This window comes from Lithobates pipiens, unplaced genomic scaffold (genome assembly GCF_037356315.1).
Source record: "Lithobates pipiens isolate NorthernLeopardFrog02 unplaced genomic scaffold, aLitPip1_a1.2 Scaffold_16, whole genome shotgun sequence".
Classification (NCBI taxonomy): domain Eukaryota; kingdom Metazoa; phylum Chordata; class Amphibia; order Anura; family Ranidae; genus Lithobates; species Lithobates pipiens.
In genome coordinates, this window is record NW_027507748.1 from 347,836,012 (window position 1) to 347,859,140 (window position 23,129).

At 42.3% G+C, this 23,129-nt stretch overlaps 1 protein-coding gene across 1 annotated transcript in view; it reads right to left on the reverse strand.

Moving 5' to 3' along the window:
• STPG1 (sperm tail PG-rich repeat containing 1) overlaps positions 1-23,129 on the reverse strand; it is a 130,066-nt gene that overhangs the window by 88,910 nt on the left and 18,027 nt on the right. Inside the window, exons 2-4 of the mRNA XM_077481848.1 lie at positions 21,852-21,935; positions 11,529-11,650; positions 272-370 (exon numbers count right to left, since the gene is read on the reverse strand). Of these exons, the coding sequence (XP_077337974.1) occupies positions 272-370; positions 11,529-11,650; positions 21,852-21,935 (305 nt within the window). The remainder of the gene's footprint in view (positions 1-271; positions 371-11,528; positions 11,651-21,851; positions 21,936-23,129) is intronic.

Consider the following 23,129-nt stretch of genomic DNA (forward strand, 5'->3'; position numbering starts at 1 on the left):
GCTTCCCCATCCACCAATGTTTATTGAAGCAGACAGGGTTGAAAGGGGCAAAGCCACTATGAGTTGTACAAGAGGTAGCACAGGATAGTGGCTGCCAAACATATATTTCTGCTACAGCAGGCACTTACCAATACCTTTTCTAGATTTTACACCATTAAAATGTGGTATTTGTACACTCACGTTGTTATGCCAATACATATGTCTTATATATCAATCGTACACAATATTATACCGAAATTAGTGTATCTCTAACCTTAAGCCAATATAATACCTTTGAAGGAAAGCCTCCAGTCCCTTTTGCTGATAAAGAAACATTGTTGATATCTGATCCATTGGAAACATTATAGGATCCTGGGCCGGGATTTTCATTCTGGTATAAAAATAAACTGCATTACTGAAAGCAATATACCTTTATTTTTGATATTTGATGTGTCGTATGGCAATACACAAAGATATATTATTATTAAAAAAATGTACAACCCTCAAATATACCCAGTGACAGTGGTGGCTGGTGATACATTTTTATGGTGGGGGGAGGGTTTGAAACAAGCCACCCTCCCCAGGTCTGCACTCAACGCACTCACCCCTCCACCGCCGTGGCTTCCCCAGATTCTCCAACCGGCCAACCCGGTCTTTTTCAGATCCGTCTCCTGCCCTGATGGGCTGGGAGGAGAAGCCGGAAACCAATAGCAAATATTAATTCGCTAGTGTCACAAGTGGGTAGGTTCAGGGCACAGTGCCCTGCGCCCCAAGCTCAACCTTTATCAAGCCAGTTAGAGCCTCAGGCTCTAATCATGTGCTTGAAAAAAAAACCCATAGAAAGCTATGAATCCGGCACCCCACATGCATACTAGGGGGGCGCACCCCTGTGCCCCTTATGGACCGGCTGCTGCTGCCCAGTGAAGTGAACAGCCACAGATGATATACAGAGATTTAACAAATCCAGATAAGTTTTACTTGTTTATCTGCAGTCTTCTCCTCTCTAACCTACACCCCTTCAAAAGGGCAGAATTGTGTTAAAGAGGGATTTCACTGTGAAAAAAAATATTAAAAGCCAGCAGCTACAAATACTGCAGCTGCTGACTTTTAATAAATGGACACTCACGTGTCCCAGAGTCCAGCGATGTCGGCAGCCGAGGCTGATCAATTGCTCGGCTACTGCCGCCACCATTCTAGGTGAGGGAATCAGGGAGTAAAGCATTGCGGCTTCACTTCCCGGTTCCCTACTGCGCATGCGTGAGTCACGCAATGCAATAGGAATTGTCTGCGCTGTCTCTGGGACTCGTGTGTGTCCCAGCAGACAGCGCACAGGGACAGGAAGAGGCATAGACTCCTGTAGGAGTCTATGCCCGGAAGTGGGTGTAAATACCTGTCTTTGACAGGTATCTGCACCCCCTCCCCCCTGAAAAGTGCCAATTGTGACACCGGCGGGGGGGAGGGTTCCGATGAGCGGAATTTCCACTTTAGGGTGGAACCCCGCTTTAAAATTATTCTCCATCTGTTAGTATCACAGAGGAGGGGGCGGAGAGGCTGCAGTAACAGTGTGTGTGAGCTGATTGGAGGAAAGGAACACACCCCCTTCACAGAGCAGAAAAACTGTGTTGTGAAAAGACAAGCTGTGTGCTGAGCTCTCTCCACGACACAAATTGTATCTCATGTGTGGGGAAAACTTCTCAGAGGTGACATGCTGATAACAAAGGAACAAACACCAGAGAGAAAAGACATTTAGAGCTTTGGAGAGAGATAACTAAACACTACAGATATATGTAGTATATATATATATATATATAGTATAGTATATAGTATATATATACACACACAGTATATTACTGAGCCTGCCCCTACCACCCCGCTGTAGTAAATGAAATGTACTGTGGAGGGGCGTCAAGTGTTTCATTTATTTATTTATTTTAAATATGCTTCTGCACAGAGTTGCCCCATGATTTGCCAGAGCCTCAGGCCCCTCCACTTCTTGGTCCGCTTCTATAGACACACACAGCACAGCTCGGCCTTGCCCTCCCTACCCCCCCCCCCCCCCCCGTACTGATCCCTCTGAACAGGATTAGATTGACAGCAGCAGGAGCCAATGATTCCTACAGCTGACATTGAGTCTTGTGAGGACAAAGAAAGAGCATTGCTGCTGCACTTGGGCACAGGACTGGATCGAGCTAGGACTCAGGTAAGTATTCAGGGAGGTGCGGGGGCGATACAAATTCTGGGACATTTTTTACCTTAAAACCGTTTTAAAGTCAAGTGTATTTTTTCTGAAAATAATAAAACTTGTTATATTCACCTGCTATATGCAATGATATTGTACACAGCAACCCCAAAGCTCTTCTTCTGGGGTCCTCCACAAGCAATCTTGGCTACTCCATCTGTCATTGGAACAGGTATTTCCATTGGAAGATTTATTCCTGTTCTATTGACAAAGTAGCACTTAGCCCTGATGGAGCTGCTGGATGTACTGGTTCCCCAATTCCTGTGTCTGCGACTCTGCAAATAGAACCACACTGACACACCTGGCTGGATGGGGAATATTTATTGCAGATGTACAGTATATGTGGTACCCCGGTAGCCAAAGAGATATGACACTACAGCAATGACACAGCAAACAGATAAGCTAAAGCAAGGACTATATTGCAAATGAACAGTGGGACAGTAGAACAGTAGAAAGAAGTTTACTGTAAAAACAAGCAATAGAACAAATTCTCTTAAATCCTAGGGTAATCCTAATTTAGGAAAATTATGCCCCGTTCACATCAGTTGGTTTGTTAAACTCTATTAGAACGTGCATCTTTATTAAAAGTGCATCAAAGTCCTGCTTGTTGCATCTTTGATGCACATTCATAAAGTAATACCCCAAAATGATGTAGAGCAACTCTCAAAAAGTATGAACAAAACAATGTGCAAAAAAAAACTGGATGCAAAAATGATATAAATATACAAATAAAGTCCAATAAATATCCAAACGTGAAAAAATATCAAAAGACAATATCCAGCTTGAATCCACTTCAATCACCACTGTGACATGTCAAACGCAAAGTAAATCCACCACCCATTTAGATGAGCCTCTCACCTGACTGACCTGACCTCTGCATTACCAATAGGTCTCACCACACATTTTGCATATGACATGTCACAGTAGTTATTGCAGTGGATTCAAGCTGAATATCGATTTTTGTATATTTTTCGCATTTGGATTTTCATTGGACCTTATTTGTAAATTTACGGTATATCATTTTTCTATGCACAGTTTTTTTGCACATTGTTTTTGTTCATAGCTTTTGAGAGTTGCGCTACACCATCTTGGGGTATTACTTTAGTCTAGTAAGTTCAGAATCACTTATAGGTTCTGGCCAGCAACTGATTTAGCACTTATTTGGTTTGTTTCACTTAATCGATTGCGCAGATATAAAGTGTGCATTTTAATAGAGTTTAATGACAGCTCAGCTAAAAATGAATGTAAATGAGCATAAAAAAGCAACACGGACAAACTGCACCACACTTGGCCTTACGCCACTTTGACAGTTCAGCAGTCTGGGGCCCAACTGTTATGTCGGAGCACTCTGGATAATGTTCCTTTAACCACTCAAGGACCCGGCCCATTTTTCAGACTTTGTGTTTACAAGTTAAAATCAATTTTCTTTTACTAGAAAATGACTAAGGCCGCGTACACACGGGCGGACTGTTCGCCCAACTTTGTTCGTCAAACAATCCGACAAACAGTCCGCTCAAAATTTGCATGAACGGACTTGACCACACACGATGAACGAACAGTCCGCTGAAAGCGTGCGCGATGACGTGAACGGCACGTATGACGGGACGAGAAATTCGACGTCCAATACACTGCAATGCAACCTTCGCCGTGTAAATCCTTTCTGAGCATGCGCGAAACTTAGTTTGTCGAACAAGCCTACACACGAGCGGACTGTCCGCTGAAACCAAGTTTCAGCGGACTGTCTTACGGAAATTCCGAAAAACTTTGTTCGTCAGACTGTCCGCTGAAACTGTCCGCTGAAGCCCACACACGAGCGGACTGTCCGAAACACTGTTCAGCGGACAAAGTTGGGCGAACAGTCCGCCCGTGTGTACGCGGCCTTAGAACCCACAAACATTATAATTATTTTTTCGGACACCCTACAGAATAAAATGGCGGTCGTTGCAATACTTTGTGTCACACCGTATTTAATCAGTGGTCTTACAAGCGCAATTTTTTTGGAATAAATACAGTTTTTTTAAGTAAAAAAATAAGACAAGAGTAACGATAGCCCAATTTTTTTTATATTGTGAAAGATAATGTTACGCCGAGTAAATGGACACCCAACATGTCATGCTTGTGGAATGGCGACATACTTAGACCCTTAAAAATCTCCATTGGAGACATTTAAAAATTTCTACATGTTACCAGTTTTGAGATACAGAGGAGGTCTAGTGCTAGAACTACTCTCGCTCTAACGATCATGGTGATACCTCACATGTGTGGTTTGAACACCATTTTCATATGCAGGCACAACTTACATATGCGTTCGCTTCTACGCATGGGATGGGGTGCTTTAAATTTAGCTTTATTTTTTCTTATTTATTTTACTTTTTTTTTTTTATTTTGACACTCTCCTTCTAAGAAAAAAATATAAATAAATAAATTGGGGTCACTTTTATTCCTATTACAAGGGATGTAAACAAAATCTGCCTCTGAGACCACTTTTATCTGAAAGCCCGCTGTTGAAGAGGATACCGGAGTTATGGCACACAACTGCGACGGGCGGTCCTTAAGTACTTAAACACTGATGATGACACTGGTTCTGGCCCCTTTAATCTCTGATAAAGTTACTGGCTCTGTGATACTTGAAGACAACACTTTCCCATCTTTTGTCAACGTGTAATGTGGATTTGGTCAATGACCTCTCATCAACTTCTTGTGTTAGAAGGTGGTTCCCACTGTATACTGGGTGAAAGACAGCCAGTCTGTGCCTGCAGCATGTGTCCCCCTAAGCCCCCTTTCACACTGGAGGTGTTTTAGTGATAAAAATAGTGCCTCTAAAGCGACTGAAAAAAGCTTCAGCTGCAATCCAAGTATGAAAGCCAGAGTGCTTTCACACTGGGGCGCTGCACTGGCAGGGCATCACAAAAAGTCCTGCAAGCAGCTTTTTTGCAGTGCTGTAAGAGCGGTTAATACAATGGGCAGTGCCGCCGGAAAAGCCGCAGCTGCAGCGGCATTTTGTGGGCGGTTTTAACCCCTTTTCGGCCACTAGCAGGGGGTAAAAGCATCCCACTAGCATCCGAACAGAGCCACTAAAACGATGGTAAAGCACTGCTAAAAATAGAGGCGCTTTACCACTGACGCCCGGGCACTGGCAGTGTGAAAGTGACCTTAATCAAGCATAAGGCTCCACCAACATCTGTGGCTCACTCCGTTTTCTTCAGATATGTGTAGCACTCTCCTAGATAGGTGCTAAGTTTAGGTAGAGTTAGTTCTGGATCAATTTGTTCAGTGGAGCTGTATTTTTGGTGCTAAGTAAATTAAGCTTGTCTCACTGCAACCAGTGTGGCTGCAATTGCTGTGTTAGGTAAATTCAGTTGTGCTCACTGTATTCAGTGCAGCTGCATTTAATTAGTTAGGTCTGCTCAGTGTTTCACCTGCTGCAATTTTGATTGTTTCCTCTGTTTTCCAGAGAACTATAGAACTCTCTGGAACATAGATGTGGAACAATGCAAATAGCAGCATGAATTATTATACAGCCCTGGCCAATCCCAAGGAGGATGGCCCTGAAGGCTGCTGGGAGTTTGTATAAATAATAGTCATGGAGCTTTTAGGTCTATTCTTTAAGGGGCTCACTCTAGCCAATATCTCCCTTTTGTCTCTCCCACTGCCATCCATATCTTCGTTACCAATCGTTTCCGACCTTTGGCTTGTTCCTTGACAACGCTTCTGGTTTATCCCTACCTGCTATATCTGCTATTGGACCCCGGCTTGCTCACTTTCTGGTGGGGCAATCCTGAGGGCCACGACCTCCATCAGGAGCTGACCATGACAGAGGGGGGTGGCAAAAAAAGCTACATGGGGTGGCTTTTGGAATGTCCACTAGGCACAGTATAGCAGAATGACCAGAAACATACAAAAACTGATACAGACTCTATGTTTGGATCTTGTTTTGTGGATTGTGGGTGGGTTGCCACAGTCAAGGGGACACGTGTCAGTCATACCTTTTTATATTTTTTAATACATTTGTTTATTAATATACAGCAATAATATACCTGGTATTTGTTACCATTTGTTACCAGCACAATAGTACAAGCTAGTTTTTGGGCACTCATTTCACATTTTTCCTATGTATGGAATCTAAAGTCAAAGTACACAAGTCAGTGTTAACAATAAAATCACATGGTGGCAAAAATTCAGATATGTGAACAGTGAATAATTCCCTTTTTCCTCACCCCATCTGACTCAGAACTGCTTCAGGGCTACACTGCAAACAGAAAACAGGGAGGGATATGAAACAAAGCAAAATTCAAACTCACCTTGAATTCTGCACATTGACAGCTTAAGCTTTTAATGAAACCTGAATTCACGTCACCAAGGAGGAAGTTTCAATGGTATGAACAAGCAGGAACAAAAAACACCTGTGTGTTTCTTAAAGCAGACTGCACTAATGCTGTACTAAGCTTAATGACAAGATGTTCAGATTCAGGCCTTTGTTTCATAAGAACCATTCTTAAAGAGAAACTAAGGTGTATGTCATTGGATACACATTTTAGGTTGCTATTGTAATTTTTTATGCAACCCACGTATCCAAATTTTTGCTTTCTTATGTTGATGTCTGCATTTCAGGTGTGAGTTTGGAGGTCCTTACTGTAGTGTTTCTCTCTATATATGGGAACATAATCAGAAATTTTGCTGAAAGACTTTTGAGATAAATTCATTTAGTCACATAACCATACTGGACACTTACACAAATTTAGAGATTCTTCACAACTGTTTAGCTGCTCTAGCTTAAAGGACTTCATTGACTGCCAGTGCACCACTGTTCGTCCCCATGAAGGACAAAGGTTCAAGCAGACTGACAATGTTTTTCAGGGACAATATTAGTTTAATTACTGTATTATTTGCTATAAATCTGCTAAAATAGACCAATTTATGTATTAAGACCAACTCCACAAAAAATAGGATGGCATCAAGAGTACAGCCCAGCATTCAGAGTAAAAATACAACCTCCTAACTATAAAGCAGCCCAGCTTGGTCTACACCAGTTGTACAGCCCCAACGGGGCATAGAATTTATATATATTATTTCCCTGAACCATTTTTCTATGGATGTTTAAGTTTAGTTTGCATGCTGCCATCTAGTGACCTTTTGTGGTAATGCACCTGTTTCTTGAGTTTGTTTTTCCCTTATGTTATAACACACTTCCTTTGTATGTAATGCTCCACCCTTCTTCCTGTGTTTGTACTTCCTGTGTCATCAATGCAGTAACAGGCCACATGGAGCAGGGCACATGTATTTTACATTGTAAGCTACAGTCAATATCATCTTTTGACCGCATAATAGCACAACCTATTCATCTGTTGTATCTGGTCATCTGCTGTATCCTGATGTTCGGAATAAAAGCACCTCTGGGGATGGAATCAGTGTTGGTGAGTTCAAGCTATCTGATGAGGGTTGTCCTCAGTGATTATATCTTATGCAGGCCAGGCATAGAGGTCTCACAAGGGATAATCTCTTCACAACAATCGGAGTCAGAATACCAGTTTTTAAGCCTAGTACACATGGGCCGAATGTTGGGCGGCATTCGGACTGTGTGTACTGCAGCCAGTCCAACAGAAACTGGCTGAACAGGGCATGACCAAAAAAGGTCTGCTGACTGGAGTGTTCTGGTGGGGGAGGGGGGCAGGCTCCCTGTCAGAATACAATAGCACAGCAGGGGAGATCATTATACTAACATCGGATAGTTAGTACAGAGGCACCTGCTGAGCTGTCAGGTTTTTTTTTCCCTCAGCCCTGTTGGGTTGAACAAAAAAACTAGCAGTGTGTACCAACCTTTAGCTTAACAGAACATGTCTACAACGACAAATGCTGGTCCTGCAGTAATTGTTTCTTTAGATGTCATCCTGATCAGTGCACCTGCTGCTCTCTGCCACAACATTCTCCTCTGGAGGATGGAGCTCTGAACTCTACTCAGTTACCATACCATAAGGCCTGTGCACATCTTCACAATCAGCGGGTGCTGGTAACCATCAAAATGTGGAACCCATAGAAGAAGGCATTACCCTACTCAATACTCTACAAAATCTCTGGGCTCCAGGACCCGATCCAGGATTTACTAATCCTGGAGAAAAGCTATTTTTTCCTAATGAGACAAATCCCAGAGCCCCTCAACCTGCATAGGTGAGAACCCTGGTGACACCAAATCCTCTCTACACCATGACGCAACACAGCCCTGTAATTCAAATATGGGTTTAAGGTAAAAAAAGATAACTGGCAATATCACACATGCTTCCACAGTTGAATTCTGCATATCCCTTGTGCTACTTCCCTAGTACTTGCTGCTCATGCAGAACCTGAAATGACCACTGTTTTTGCAATCCCTAACAATCTGGTGCTCTGGAGAAAATATGGGAAATGTATGCTGAAAGAAGTCAACTAAGGCCCCTTTTTCACTGGGCCATTCAGCTGTAGTGTGTCCCAGCAATTTAGTAAGCTGGGCAGGGACAGGTACATGCTCCAGCCCACTAAAGGCAGCCTGTCAGTCTATGGTGGGTTGTGGCTGGACAGGGCTGAATGCTATACTGAATGGTAGAGTTTAGGGCCCTATTCGTTCGAGGATAACATCTGTGAACATGTAAGGCCCTTAATATTGGTACCACTCAGTAAAGTGTTCAGCCCTGTCCAGCTGCAACCTGCCACAGACTTTGACAGGTTGCCTGAAGCAAGGCTGTACACTGTTTCTGTCCCTCTCAGATGCATTAATGTGCCAGGAGGGACACAATGCAACTAAACAGCCCTGTGTGCAAAGGGCCTTAGGGTTCAAAAGTTGTCTTAACATATGAAGCCACTTCCAATTTCTCTGCTTTCACAACACAGTCTGATTTAAAAAAAAAAAAATGTTTAATAACAAAATTACTTAAATTGGAGCTCCACCCTAAAGTGGAACTTCCACTCATTGGAACCCTCCTCCCCTCCAGTGCCACAACTGGCACCTTTCAGGGGGGAGGGGGTGCAGATACCTGTACAATACAGGTATCTGCACCCACTTCCGGGCATAGATAGCCGCAGATTCTGCGGGTATTTGCGCCACTTCCTGCGGGGGCCCCCGCTGTCTGCTGGGAAACACACGGATCCCAGAGACAGCAGGGACCATCCTTATTGCGCAGCGCGACTCGCGCATGTTCAGTAGGGAACCAGGAAGTGAAACCGCAAGGCTTCACTTCCTGATTCCCATATAGAAGATGGCGGCGGCAGCACCCGAGAGCCGATCGAGAGATCGGCTTCGGGTGCCGACATCACGGGCGCGCTGGGCGGGTAAGTGTCCATATTTTAAAAGTCAGCAGCTGCAATATTTGTAGCTGCTGACTTTTAAAAACAAAAAACGGCGGAACTCCTGCTTTAATGTGGTCGTAATGAAAACAGTAGACTCTGTATAAAACAGTGTGCTTTCTAAAAACGACTAGGATACTGTGTGTAACGCAAATTCAATGGGGTTGCTTTAATTCCTGCTTACCTCTAAAGCACATACTCATCTTTCCTTTGCTCCCCCATTGCTCTTTTCAGTGATGGGAGGTAAAGGAAATGCATGTGTAGCACCGGTACTCCTGAAGAGTATGCACAATGTTTGTAAATTTAGTTTTTTCCTAATATTCTGGCCTGATTCTGGCATCAGTTTGGCTGGACTGTACTATGAACCCCTAGACAAGAACAACGAGGTGGAGAAGGTAAACGGTAAGCCCAACAAAACCAGCCGCTCCTTCGGGAGTCAGTGCTACAAATGGCACTCCTAGGCTATGAAGGGCAGGTCATTCACTTTATTTGACAGCTGTGGGCCAATCAGTGCTATCACATGGGGATTTCATAGCTGTGCTGAGCTACAACTTCAGTGACATGTAGCATACATAGGGCTTTCCTTTCACTCTCAGACAATGAACAGAGCAGTGGAGGAGCAAAATAAGTATATGTGTCTTTGGAGGTGATCTGCATTAAAGAGGATCTCCAGTCCTGACAAGCAACCCATCAACGTTTTCTTGGAATGGGAGGTAGACTAGCAATAAGCCAGGAGTAAAGTAAGCCCTATTTATTCATAGAGTGAATCATGTCCTAAATTGCATTATCTGCAATAATTTTATGTAATTAAAGAGGAAAAATCACAACTTCTCATCACAGAAAAGTAAGCCCTCATTATACAGTACTCATGATATGCAAAACTAAAATAAGGAATTAAAAATGTCAAAACCATGAACATTACATTTCTTCATTTCTTTACTGTATTTCTGTATGTTAGAGTTTATAAGATGGATGTGTGCTCTGAAAGAATGCAAAGACAAAAAGCCTGTATATCCTTGAGAAGGAATCTGCATCATCTCAGCTCAGCTGTTATTAAAACTGAACAGGTGAATGATCTATAATTACTTAAAACTAAATGTATCTTTAGATAGAACATTGGAAATGTAGTAGCTAGCCCTTAGGGCTGATTGCTTAAGAACGTAAGTAAAAAAAAAAAAAAAAAAAAGGAACAAACTCAAGTCACAGGGTGTTGCCTCAAAGATTGATTGATGAACTCTCTTTTGAAATGAAGAATTGCTACTTATATATAAATGATGTAGGCATTATTTTAGGTACAAAAATACATTTGTTACATGAGACTATAAATGTTAGAAAGGATCACTGAACTAGTAAATGTCCAATTTAAGCTCAGTTTTAAAAAGTAATTCATATCATTCATTTTACCACCCAATTTTTTTTAATTCTATTCAAACAGCCTTGAGATTTACACGCCTCTGCCAGTAAAAAAATGTGCAAATGATCCCCTAAGACCTCATATGAAGATATCAATGAAGGGGACCTATAAAAAGCCAGCATGCAATTTAGTTTGTCAACAACAATATAAACAGAAATATCTCTTTTGAATTCAGTTGAACTTGTTCTCATTCACATCTGAGCACCGCCGACGTGGGAGCATTGCATTTTTTGCGCTTTTTTTGCTTATTTGTTTCGTGCATTTTTGGAGCAACACCATTCACTTCTATGGGCTACCTTCTGCTCCAAAGCATCTTCTGTACCCTTTTTTTGAGTGGTTTTTGGCACGCGTGAATAGTTGTGCCATTACCAATGAATGCCACTCAGATAGATGTGCGTAGTCTGTTTTTAGCGAGTTCCAGAATCGTGGGCTTAATTTTGCCCGCACTTCTGCTACACTCAGATGTGAACAGGGCCTAGATAAACAAATAGAAAGTCCTTGAATTTTATCCACGTTAGTGTATCATAAAACAGCAAATAATATGAACACGCAGTAGCTATACTAAAAGTATATTACTGTTACCTGATTTAGATTGTAGGAAAATCTCAGTGATCTGGAGTTGAAACCTTTCTTTTCTGACTCAGCAATAAACACAGTCTGGTGTTTTGTAGGAATTGAGGAAGGAGTGGTAGGTATCTTCATCCCTTTAATGACCAGAATAAAAAAACAAGAAAACTGAGAAGATAAAAACCAAATGTCCAAGTGTCATCCCACAATATGTACATATCATTGCTGACCAGTTGATATATTCATTTATGAATCATTTTTATGTTATTGTATTTCTTGCATCTATAGCATATAACCTTTGTAAATGTTAAAGATGCAACACCAGACGACAACCAACATCAGCTGAACTGTCAGTTATCTAATAAACTGTACAAACTCACTACAATCAGAAAGTCTGCTCTGTTCTTCTGCTGCCTTCCTTCATGTGTCAGGTGCTCAGAATATGGGAAGATTTGGCCTATATTTTTCCATGCTTGGTTTCAGGGTATCCATACCCATTATAATTCAGCTTGCATTCATACCTGAGAGTATAAGCAGAGCATATTCCCAATGATTTTGATGTTCTCTTTCGGGGTGTTTTACAGGTATTTTACAAGATTTGTACAAGTGTTTCTGCATGTGTCTCAACCTTCAGGCATTTTTGTATAGATATAAAAAAACATTATAAATAACCTTTTTTCCTTTTTTTTTATAAGTGATCAAATTCCCTCTGTCCTCAGCTGCATAAGAGCTGGGTGGGGAAGCAGCAGCACACTGAGCTCCCCAGTGAATGGCTGTGCAGCAGCGGCGTGTCAGGACAACTCTAATCATTGGAGGAGAGCACATGGAATTCCCAGCATAGCTAGAGACCTGACCATGGTATGCTCTCCTGCTTAGTGTGGTCAGTTTTTAATAGGAAAGCAGAGGGACTGGCAGGAGCACCAGGAATTTCACATAAAGGAACAATACAAAGAGAACAGGATACTTTCACATACAATTCCATGGTACAGTAGACACATATTAGAAATATGAAGTGTTGGGGTAACAAACGCTTTTGTGTACTTTTTTGGGGCGTAGAGTGTAGGGAAACTGTACATACCAGTGTGAAAAGGGACAAGTCGAAAGAATGGAATTTTGTATGGTGAGCTGAAAAAAGCTCAAGTGAGAAAGGGGGGTTAGTGAGTGGGGCTACCAGCTTGACAAGATGAATGCTAGGATGAAAGCAGATAGGTTGTGTCCCCTGATCAAGTTTATATAAAACATTTTAATGTTTGACTGGAGTATAATTCTGAATATGTACTCACAATATAACAGAGCTGAAAAATGAATAAATCATACATTATTGAGATTCATGTTGCTTGCTAAAGAGTCTTTAATTTTTAAGACATAGCACTAACACCTAAAAATAAAAATAAACGCTGAAGCCGGTTAACCCCTATATGTTGCAGTAACATGCACTGTACTGCAATGTATGACAAATTACATTGCATTATAATGACTACCCAAGGCACTAAAGCAACACACCATCATGCATTTTTGTACTGGGAACTTTGAAAAGTAAATAAGTCTGAGATTAGGGGTAGGGCAAGGAAAGGAGCCAATAGCAGCAATCCCAGCATGCTGTTCTAGAATGGTTAAAATAGCCAATATACAGTAGAGGCAATAGTTGTGGTCCACTTAGCGCATAGCAGGGAATTAAAGGGTTTAAACAGTGCACATAGTGTGACTAAGCAAAATATGGGGATACCTGTGGCTATGAAAAATATGTCTCCATATCAGTAGTGTGGAAGGAAAAGGTGCCCCTGTATTGGCTGGAAGAAATAATACTCCTGCACTTATGGCAATGGTGGAATGAAGTTTGCCCTGGAGTCTGCGTCAGTTTGATAAAGGAGGCTGAAAGGCTTTTGGAAAACTCTAAAAGAGGCAGACAGCTGAGGGACTCTGTGGGGGTTCTAAAGAGGCAGTGGGGTGAAGAGCTGTAAGAGAGGGGGTAAGGGGATCATCTGAGGAAGGGTCTGTGGCTAAACTGCCCCTTCCTTCCTCTGTGCACATGCATTTCAGACCTCCTTCTCAATACCAGCACCTGCAGCTTTCTCTTCTTACCATGTTTGGTCAGGATAAAGATCTCATTATTGCCAACTCACTATCATATAGCAGGGCCTTCAGTAGCCTCTTCTCATATGAATATTGTTCAAAAGCCCACATTTTACCACTGTTATTGCATCAGTTACACACCTAAGGCTCAATGCAATCTGGACTTTTAGCTCCAGTGCATAGGGCTCCAATGCTTGCTTGTGGGCAGAGGGCATAGGTGCACCATCCAGTCCCGCTGCCACCAGCCTTTCATACTCTATGAGAGCCAGACAGCTGCTCTGGCTGGACAGGGCTGACCAGTTCACCTAGCGGTACTTACATTTAGGGCAGTATGTGCCCAGGGACAAATGCCAGGAACACAAGCAGTCTACATTCTTGGCATTCACCCCTGGAAGCATACACCATACGCTGTCAGCTTCTCATAGAGTTTAACAGGCTGCGGGCAGCAAGGCTGGATGGTGCACCTGTGCCCTCAGCTCACATCTAAATGATGGAGCTTCATGTATGCACCCAGTATGCATAGGGCTTAAATAATAAACCTGTAATGAGAATGACTAAAATATGAGCTAATTGAGATTTAGTTATGTTTGCTACATAATTTGATCTCAGACTGCTCAAACATTGCAGAAAGGGCAGACTTTAAAACAAGAGGTCTACTAATTCAAGGATACCAGTGGTGTATAATACAAGTAGTGAACTGTGAAGCATGGTGGTGTTTTTTTCATTTTTTTTGTTTCTGTTAATACATTTTGCAAACAAATAATAGTTCTTCATAAATTTACATAAAAGTGTATTCTGCTACATTTCTTTGGTGAAAATAACCCAAATCAGTGTATATTATTTAGTCCGCAAACTATGGTATATATAGTATATCTAAAAATTTATCAACCCTGATGTACTGACAGCCTATCTAATTTCTTGAGGCCCGAAAACACCCGGACAGTATAAATAACCTCCAAATGATCCCTTTTTTTGAAAAGAGACAGTCCAAGGTATTTAGTAAACATAGGCCGAACACCCCCCTGTTCAGTTTGCAGCAGAACTCCTGAACAATATTTTTTTTTTTAAGGAGCAGTGATTTTAATTATGCTTAAAGTGCAACAATAAAAATTTAAATTCCTTTAAATATAGAGGCTGAGGGGTCCCCTTAATGTGCCTGTAAAGTGGCGCATCTGTAGCATGCATAAAACCTGCTGCAGAGAAAAAAAAATTTAAAATGATTTGCGGTTATAATTGTCGGCACACGGTTATTGAAAAAAAAAAATAAAGAAAAAATGGCGTAGGGCACCCAATTCGGACCTGGTATGGATTTGGAGGGGAACCCCACACCAGAACTAAAACAAAAAAATGCCGTGAGTTTTTTACTTTTTCCTAACTAAACAAAAAAAGACTGAAAATTTGAAGAAGAAACAATGTTGAATTCCTTTATTAAAAAATAAAAAATAGTGTCCCTCGATGTAAATCCATTTTCAATCACGCGACCCAGCATGGTCCAGTCTGTGATGTGAACAGTGGGTGGTACCACTGGGTGACGTAGCCAGTTGGCCCACCCCTTTCCTATATAAGGAATGTCAAAGCGCAGAATAGGCATTCGGCCATATCCCGCCCCCTGCCACCCATGTTAATGGATATCGGGTACATAGTACCCCTGCCCCTTCACCAAAAAAGTGTCAAAATTAATAAACACAAGAGACAGTTTTTGACAATTCCTCTAATAAGAGAATAAAAAAGAAAACAGTGTCCCTCGATGTAAATCCATTGTCAATCCCGCTGCATGCTGACCTGAAAAAATAAAAAAACTCAAATGCTCCAGCCTCCTGGGAGGCCTCCCACTAAATTCCTGCTCTGCGCTTTGGCACTTCTTATATATGAGAGGAGCGGGCCACCTAGATACGTCACCCAGAGACACTGTCCCTTCTGATGCCACGGACTGGTCCATGCTGGGTGGCGTGATTGATGATGGACGATGGATTTACATCGAGGGACACTATTTTTTATTTTTTAATAAAGGAATTGTCAAAAACTTCTTTTTTGTTTTGTTTTTGTGTTTATTACTTTTTGACACTTTTTTGGTAAATGGATAGGGGCACCCGATGGGGGGGCAGGATCTAGAGGCCCCCTTGTTAAAAAGGGCATCCAGATTCTCATAAGCCCCCCACCCGTAGACCCCCATAACCACCGGCTATGGTTGTGAGGGTGAGGCCCTTGTCCCTACCAACATCTCCCATCCCCCCTGCCCCAAAGTACCCACCCCCCCATGTTGAGGGCATGTGGCCTGGTATGGTTCAGGAGCAGGGGGCGCTCATTCGCCCCCTCTCTTTCCTGACCTGCTGGGCTGCATGCCTGGATAAGGATCTGGAACATATTTTGAGGGGGCCCATGCCCTTTTTATAAAAACTTTTGGCATAGGTTTCCCCTTCAAATCCATACCAGACCAGACCTTTTTAACAGGCGCTTTTTCTTTTTATTGTTCCACTGTCAGTGGGGAAACCCATTGACAGCTGATGACTCATCGGTTGTTAAGGACGCTGCGACCAGCTTCCCAGCCAGCTTACACTGCACCCTGATTGGGCAAAGCAAACAGGGCGCAGAATGCACTGTGCAGTGCTCAGTGTATTGCAGGATGTTCGTCGGGGTGAACAACCTGCAAATTTGGGTGTTCGGCAAACAGCCTATCCCTAGTATTTAGTAAGAGGCATGGTGAGTTTTTTGAAGTTGTAATTTTTTTCCAGAATTTTTTGGAATAAAAAAAAAATATATATATATATATATATATATATATATATATATATATATATATATATATATATATATATATATATATATATATATATATATATATATATATATAATTTTTTTTCTTCTTCTTTTTTAACATACTTTCACAAGTGCAGTACGACATTATCATATAACTGGTGTGGCGGTGGTCAGGGACATTGTTTTCTTTTCTTTCTTTTTTTTTTCCCATTTGGGATGCCATTAAAGTTCATGTGTGTAAAGGCAGGTGTCCCAATACTTTTGACAATACAGTGTATTTAGCCCTGGGGCCAATTTACTAAGTATTATCCTAACAGGCTACTGATTTACCATCCATTTTTTTGGGGGTTTCTTTTTCAATAGTAGAGTATGAGTTTTTAATTAATGATGAGATTTACCCTCAACTCATGTCTTTCAACACACTTTTGCATTTTTGTTTTGATATTAAGTCATTATTTTCAGTTATGTAAATCATAATATGATTTTTGCTTATTGCACCTCTGCAATCGCAATTTGTGATCTGTTGATAAGTCGGTCAGAAAAAAAAACATATACAAGAAATGACCCATGCATACATTTCTGCTTTGTCATACTAGGCAGGCTGTAGGAACAGTAGATGGAGAGCAAGGGTAGAAGTAGAGGAAAGGTTGAATTCAAATACTTATCTTTCCCTGCAGGGTATTTTCCTACTCTAAAATGTTCTGTTTAGCTGATCTTGATAATAAATCATAATGTCACATTCTTGTCAATGTAAACATTCTGATACTTTTTCTTTGGTTTTTAACTTAAGGTCAAAATAGTTCAAATCCTTCCCTCTAGTGCCCTCTAGTGACAAGTAGGAAATAATATAATAATCGTGTACATAATATACTCTCTTTTATAGTCATTTTTGCCAGAAGCACATGTTTAGAGGTGGAAATTGTGTCAAAGTGATTTACATTCCAGTTGTCAACCACTCCAAAAAATGAATGGCATGAGACTAAAAGCAGGTGGAATAAATAGTTACAGGATATTTATTACTGAAAGAGATCCCCATTGAGAACGCATGTTAACATATCTATATATCTATACAGAAATTGTAATAGTTGACATTCAAATAACATGTTGGTCAACCATTGCTCCATGAAAGCAGGAAGAGGCAACAAAATAACATTGGGTAATTTTATTGATTAGTGGACTGGAAGTCAAGTATGTATTGGGATGTGTTGATTCCTTTCACCACTACCACTATACAACATACATTTTCTAGGGATGCTATAAGGTCCCTAAGCAGATGGAAATGGAACTCCCCTTCAATGGGAGAGGTAGTATACTCACTTTTTGGTGTTCAAAACTTCTGGGAGTGTTAGACACCTGTTTGTCCCACCACATGCTGTGACTACATCCTCTATTTGCTACAGGACACAGCAGTGAAGTTGGGTTAGAACCACAGCATGCGGGGAACACAAGCCTCCAACACTCCCAGGAATGCCGAATGCCAGTGTCTTATGGAGATTGTATAACTAGAATGAAGGTAAGGTAGGGGACATGGGCCACCAGAGAGGCAAGTTTACCACTTCTTCTAATGTGGGGAAGTGCTGTTTGCATTTGCTTAGGGCAGGGGTCTCCAAAGTTTCTAAGCAAAGGGCCAGTTTACTGTCCTTGAGGCTTTAGGGGGGCCAGACTGTGGCCTGTGGTAATAGAAAATTTCCGATATCAGTGCCCCATCCATTGGTTTGATGGGAGAAATAGTGCCCCATTTTTTATATCAATGAGAAGAATGGAGTCCCATTGATGGTGTTAGTAGGGGGAATGATGCTCCAGCATTGGTGTCAGTTAGTTAAATCGTGCCCAAGGGCCAGATAAACTAAACCAAAGGGCCACATCCAGCCCCCAGCCACAGTTTGGAGGCCACTGGCTTAGGGGCTTGACCTGGCCCCTTTAAGTTATTTACCACTCCTATAAGCCACTTTTTAAAAACTTCAAAACTACGCAATCCACTTATCAAGATTCCACCATTTGTCTTGTCTCATGTTTAGAGCTATACCCGCAGGAGCCACTTAGTAATGAGGATTTGTAGAAAGAGACAGAAGCAAAGGTTCCTCTGCTTCTGTCTTTTTCTACATGTCCCTGGATTGTGTTTCTACTTCGTAGAGGAGGCTTGCCCTAAACTGTGGACTGTCCATCTCCGTCCCAGGATTATCATCTGCCAAATCACTATATATGTCTTTTAACTTCCTGCCCATCGTCATCCATTACCCAGACGTATGGCTCCAGTATCGGTAATCATAACTTTGCACCAGTACCATCCCGTTGTTGGTAATGTGGATTCCCTGTTCTGCACCTTGATTCCAAGAACAACCTCAGTCGCTCTGACACACCTGCTTGAATGAGAGTTATTGTACCACTCATAAGAACACGAGTATAGATACCTTTAACTCAGCTGTGAATTAGTACCAGAAAATAGACACAAAGTCGTTTAGTGGTAAATTAACCCACTGTATTGATAAGGGTTAGAATAAATTGTGGTTTGAGCATAAATTAACACACAGTAAGTAGGTTCAGACACAGTCTGCTAGACATTATAATCATTTTGCCAATGTAACTTCGAATAAAGTTCTGTACCACTAGTCTGGGATTAACTCATAAATCAGAAAAATCAGCAATAAGTAGTGCATATAAGCATTAACTGCAACGTGAATACTATAACTAGCCTAGGGTGCACCCTAGGAGAATGCTTAGGACATGATGCAACGTCCCCTGAGAGGTACGTCTTAGCATAAGCATAAGCAATGGGTGAAGGTCTTTGTGAAGTATCTGTAAATGGCCAGTCTTTAGTCCTAACTCTTCAGCTGGCTAGTGTTGGGGCCCAATTGTATCATTGGTACACAAGGGAATAGTCCCAGTGAAGCCTGCAGGCAGTAATACGGCTACTAGATGGTCAGTTCCTAAAGGGTTTAGTCTCTCTAGCACCAGATAGTATCCACAGCAACAGTTTATCATCCGGTCACACACAGCAAGGCACCTAGGTGACTCTGGCTGTTGGCATATCTGGACTCAGCACTGCAGATCCTCAAGCAACCAATATTCAGCAGTGGTGGTGCACATGGAACAGCAATGTGCACTCTCCAGACTCCCTCGTGGCAAGTGGAAGCTGTGTTCTGTACAGCTTGAGAAGATGCAGCTCTTTTCCCACTTTCTGGCAATCTCGCTCTGAGAAATGCAGTTCAAAAGCTCTTGATTACAGTAGAGTTTCTCTCCTCTGTACTACAGTTTCCACAGTGCTGTGTTGCCTGACTCAGTCTATTGAACTGTTCCTGTTCAGCAGCTCCCTGCTCACCAGAACCAGGACTAAGTGTCTATAATGGAAATCAGCATTCTATATTGAATACATCATAATTTTTCCACTTTCTTTGACTTTAGAGAATACTCAGCACCAGGGTTTCCCACCACCAAAGTGAAATTTACTGCCACAATACAAAAAATTTACTGAAAGAGACAAATTTTTACTGATAGAACACAAAAAAGATTTCTCCTTTACGGTGCAAGGGATAATTCTGTGGACTCTGATGTAAAAGGGAACACTGTGGACTCTGATGTAAAGGAGAACTCTGAGGACTCTTATGTATGGGCAAATGCTGCAGACTGTGGTCTAAAGGGAAACTCTGATGTAAGGGGATCTCTGGTCAGCAGAACCCCCTCCCTTACACAAGAGTCCACAGGGTTCCCCTTTGCATCACAGTCCTCAGAGTTCCCTCTTACATCAGATATACCCTATATATCACAGTCCACAAATTTCTCCCTTACGTCAGTATCCACAGAGTTGCCCCTTAGATCAGAGTCTGCAGGATTCCCCTTATGGTGCAAAGGCAAACTCTGTGGAACCTGATGTAAAGGGAAATGCTGTGGACCATGATGTAAGTGGGAACTGTGATGTAAGGTAGCCCCTGGTAACCAGAGCCCTACCTTACATCAGAGTCTGCATCGTACTTTTTTACATCAGAGTTCCTACTTTAATCAGGGTCTGCAGTATTGCCCTTTACATCAGAGTTCTCCTTTACATCAAAGTCTGCAGAGCTCCCCCTTGCACTGTAAGGGGGATTGCTGCAGATTCTGATGTAAAGGGTAACTCTGAGGATACTGATTTAAGGGGAAACACTGAGGCCAGCATACCTGTAGTGCAACTTCTCTCCTCTAAGGTATCCTGCCCCCCTTCCCCTCCAAAAGGTGCTAAATGTGGCACTGGAGGGGGCAAGGAGTACAATGAGTGGAGGTTATACTTTTGGGTGGAACTCTGCTTTAAAAAAAATTCAAACGCAGACGAAGAACAGCATTAAAATAAGCACTGAGCTGGTATACGAGGTTTGTCTAAAAAAGTTTAGTGAATGGTATCAGAAAACAAACAAAACAGAAGATACAAAAAATTACTTTCATTGACCTTCAAAATAATCGCCATTAGGTGGGGAACAGAAAGAAGTCTGCAGGGGCCAGATCAGGGCAGTATGGTGAATGATCGACAACAGGTAAGATATGATGAGCCAAAAATTTGTGCACACGGATCGCACAGTGCGTAGGCGCATTATCGTTCAGCAACATCCACTGTCCAGTGCTCCAGAATTTGTAGGAACAAATTTCTTATGGATGATACCATCGTTGTCAAAGAAGGAGATTCAGTCGCCTATCTTGTGCCAGCATTTGTCGCAATCGCTTGATCATGTCTGAGGTTTTGCTTGTCAACGGCCGACCTGAACGTGGCTCATCGTTTCCTTCCCATCACAAAAGAGTTTGAACCAGTCAACACATTTTCTGCTCCCAGCTTCCATCACGTACACTTGCACCAACATTTCATGCGTCCCCATCACCATTTTCCCGAATTTGTAGCAAAACTTTATGTTTACTCTTTTCTCCATTGCACTGTGACCCTACCTCTCACCCTAACAATGTTTGATTGCCTGCAGCAGGTTTACCCTGACGGTCACGTGAACTCCACGATGGCACTTCAACGTGCTTCTGGATAGCCAAGTGCATGCGCACCTGGCCCATGTTGCCGTTGAGATATTGGACCATTCATTTAACTTTTTAGGCACACCATGTATACCATAGTTTGTAGACGCAATAAGTTTCACACAAATCAATTAATATATATTTATTGGAATTTTTTTTTAACCAAAGATACTGTATGTAGCAGAGTATATTTTGGCCTAAATTTATAAATAAATTAGATTTTATTTAATATATTTTATAACAGAAAGTAGAAAATATTGTTTGTTTTTCAAAATGTACAATCTTTTTTCATCTATATCACAAAAATAAAAAAGACAGTGCTGATCAAATACCCCCAAAAGAGAACTCTTATTTGTATGAAAAAACTATAAAAATTTCATTTTTGTACAGTGTTGTATGACCACGCAATTGCCAGTTAAAAGAGGAACAGTGCTGAATAACAAAAAATGTGTCATGAATGGTGTAAAACCTTTCAGGGGTCAAGCGGCTAAAGGAGGATTAAAAATGATTTGTTTATCATGTTACCTTTCTGCAAGTGTTCTGCCCATAGGTGGTTTTTCTTCTTTGTGCTCCTCTTTCTTTGAGTTCTTACACAGAATGACATCATGCCTGTGCAAAAAAGTTACAATCCATTAAAATACAGGTGTACCTAAAGTTTCACATTTTATCAGTGTGTAATTGTTTTGCAAACTTTCCTAAAGCAACTCTGTCACTATATATAAAAAAAAAGCTTTTAAATCAGCACCGCAAGTTAAGAAAAGGCTAAAGCCTGTGCACATTTAACGATTTGGATTTGCATCAGCCCTATTCTCCCCATGATTCCAAATCGTGCTAAAATTGCATCAAAACATGCAATGTACATTTGGGTGTCATTCATCCTTATGCCGCGTACACACGATCAAACAATCCGGTGGAAAAGTCCGGCAAACTCAAGTCCGCCAAACAATCCCCCCGTGTGTAGCCTCCGGCATACTTTTTTGACCCGACAGTACGGCGGACTTAGAATTTCGTGTTGCACATCAATCTGCCCGCCGTACTCGCATTTCGGCGGACAATCCGGCCGTGTGTGTGCCAGTCCGCCGTACTTTTGAAATGAGCGGACTCTTCCCGCCCGGAGAAAAGTCTGCTCATTTCGAGCGGGTCTACAGGTAGGCAGGGCCCGCGAAGGAGACGTCGCTGGCCCCGCCGCCTGGTATGGACTTAAAGGGGAACACCCAACGCCGAAAATAATCGGCGTGGGGGTCCCACCCAAGTCCACAACAGACCCTTGTCCGAGCACGCTACCCGGCCAGCCAGGAAAGGGGGCGAGCGAGCACCCCCCCTCCTGAGCCGTACCAGGCCGCGTGCCCTCAACATGGGGGGTGCCTTGGGGAAGGGGGGGGCCGCACGGCCCCCCCACCCCAAAGCACCTTGTCCCCATGTTGATGAGGACAAGGGCCTCTTCCCGACAACCCTGGCCGTTGGTTGTCGGGGTCTGCGGGCGGGGGGCTTATCGGAATCCGGGAGCCCCCTTTAATAAGGGGGCCCCCGGATACCGGCCCCCCACCCTATGTGAATGAGTATGGGGTACAATGTACCCCTACCCATTCACCTGTAAAATAAAAGTACAAAAAAAAACACAACACACGAGATAAAATACTTTATTGCACAGCTCCGGGGGTCTTCCGTCTTCGGGGGTCTTCTCGCCGGACTCCTCCGCTATCTTCTTGTAGCTCTTTTGCTAGCGAAGGAGTCCGGCTTTCTTCCTCGCCGCCGGCCTCTTCTCCCGACTTCGAGGGTCTTGTCCCCCTCTTCAGTTCTTCT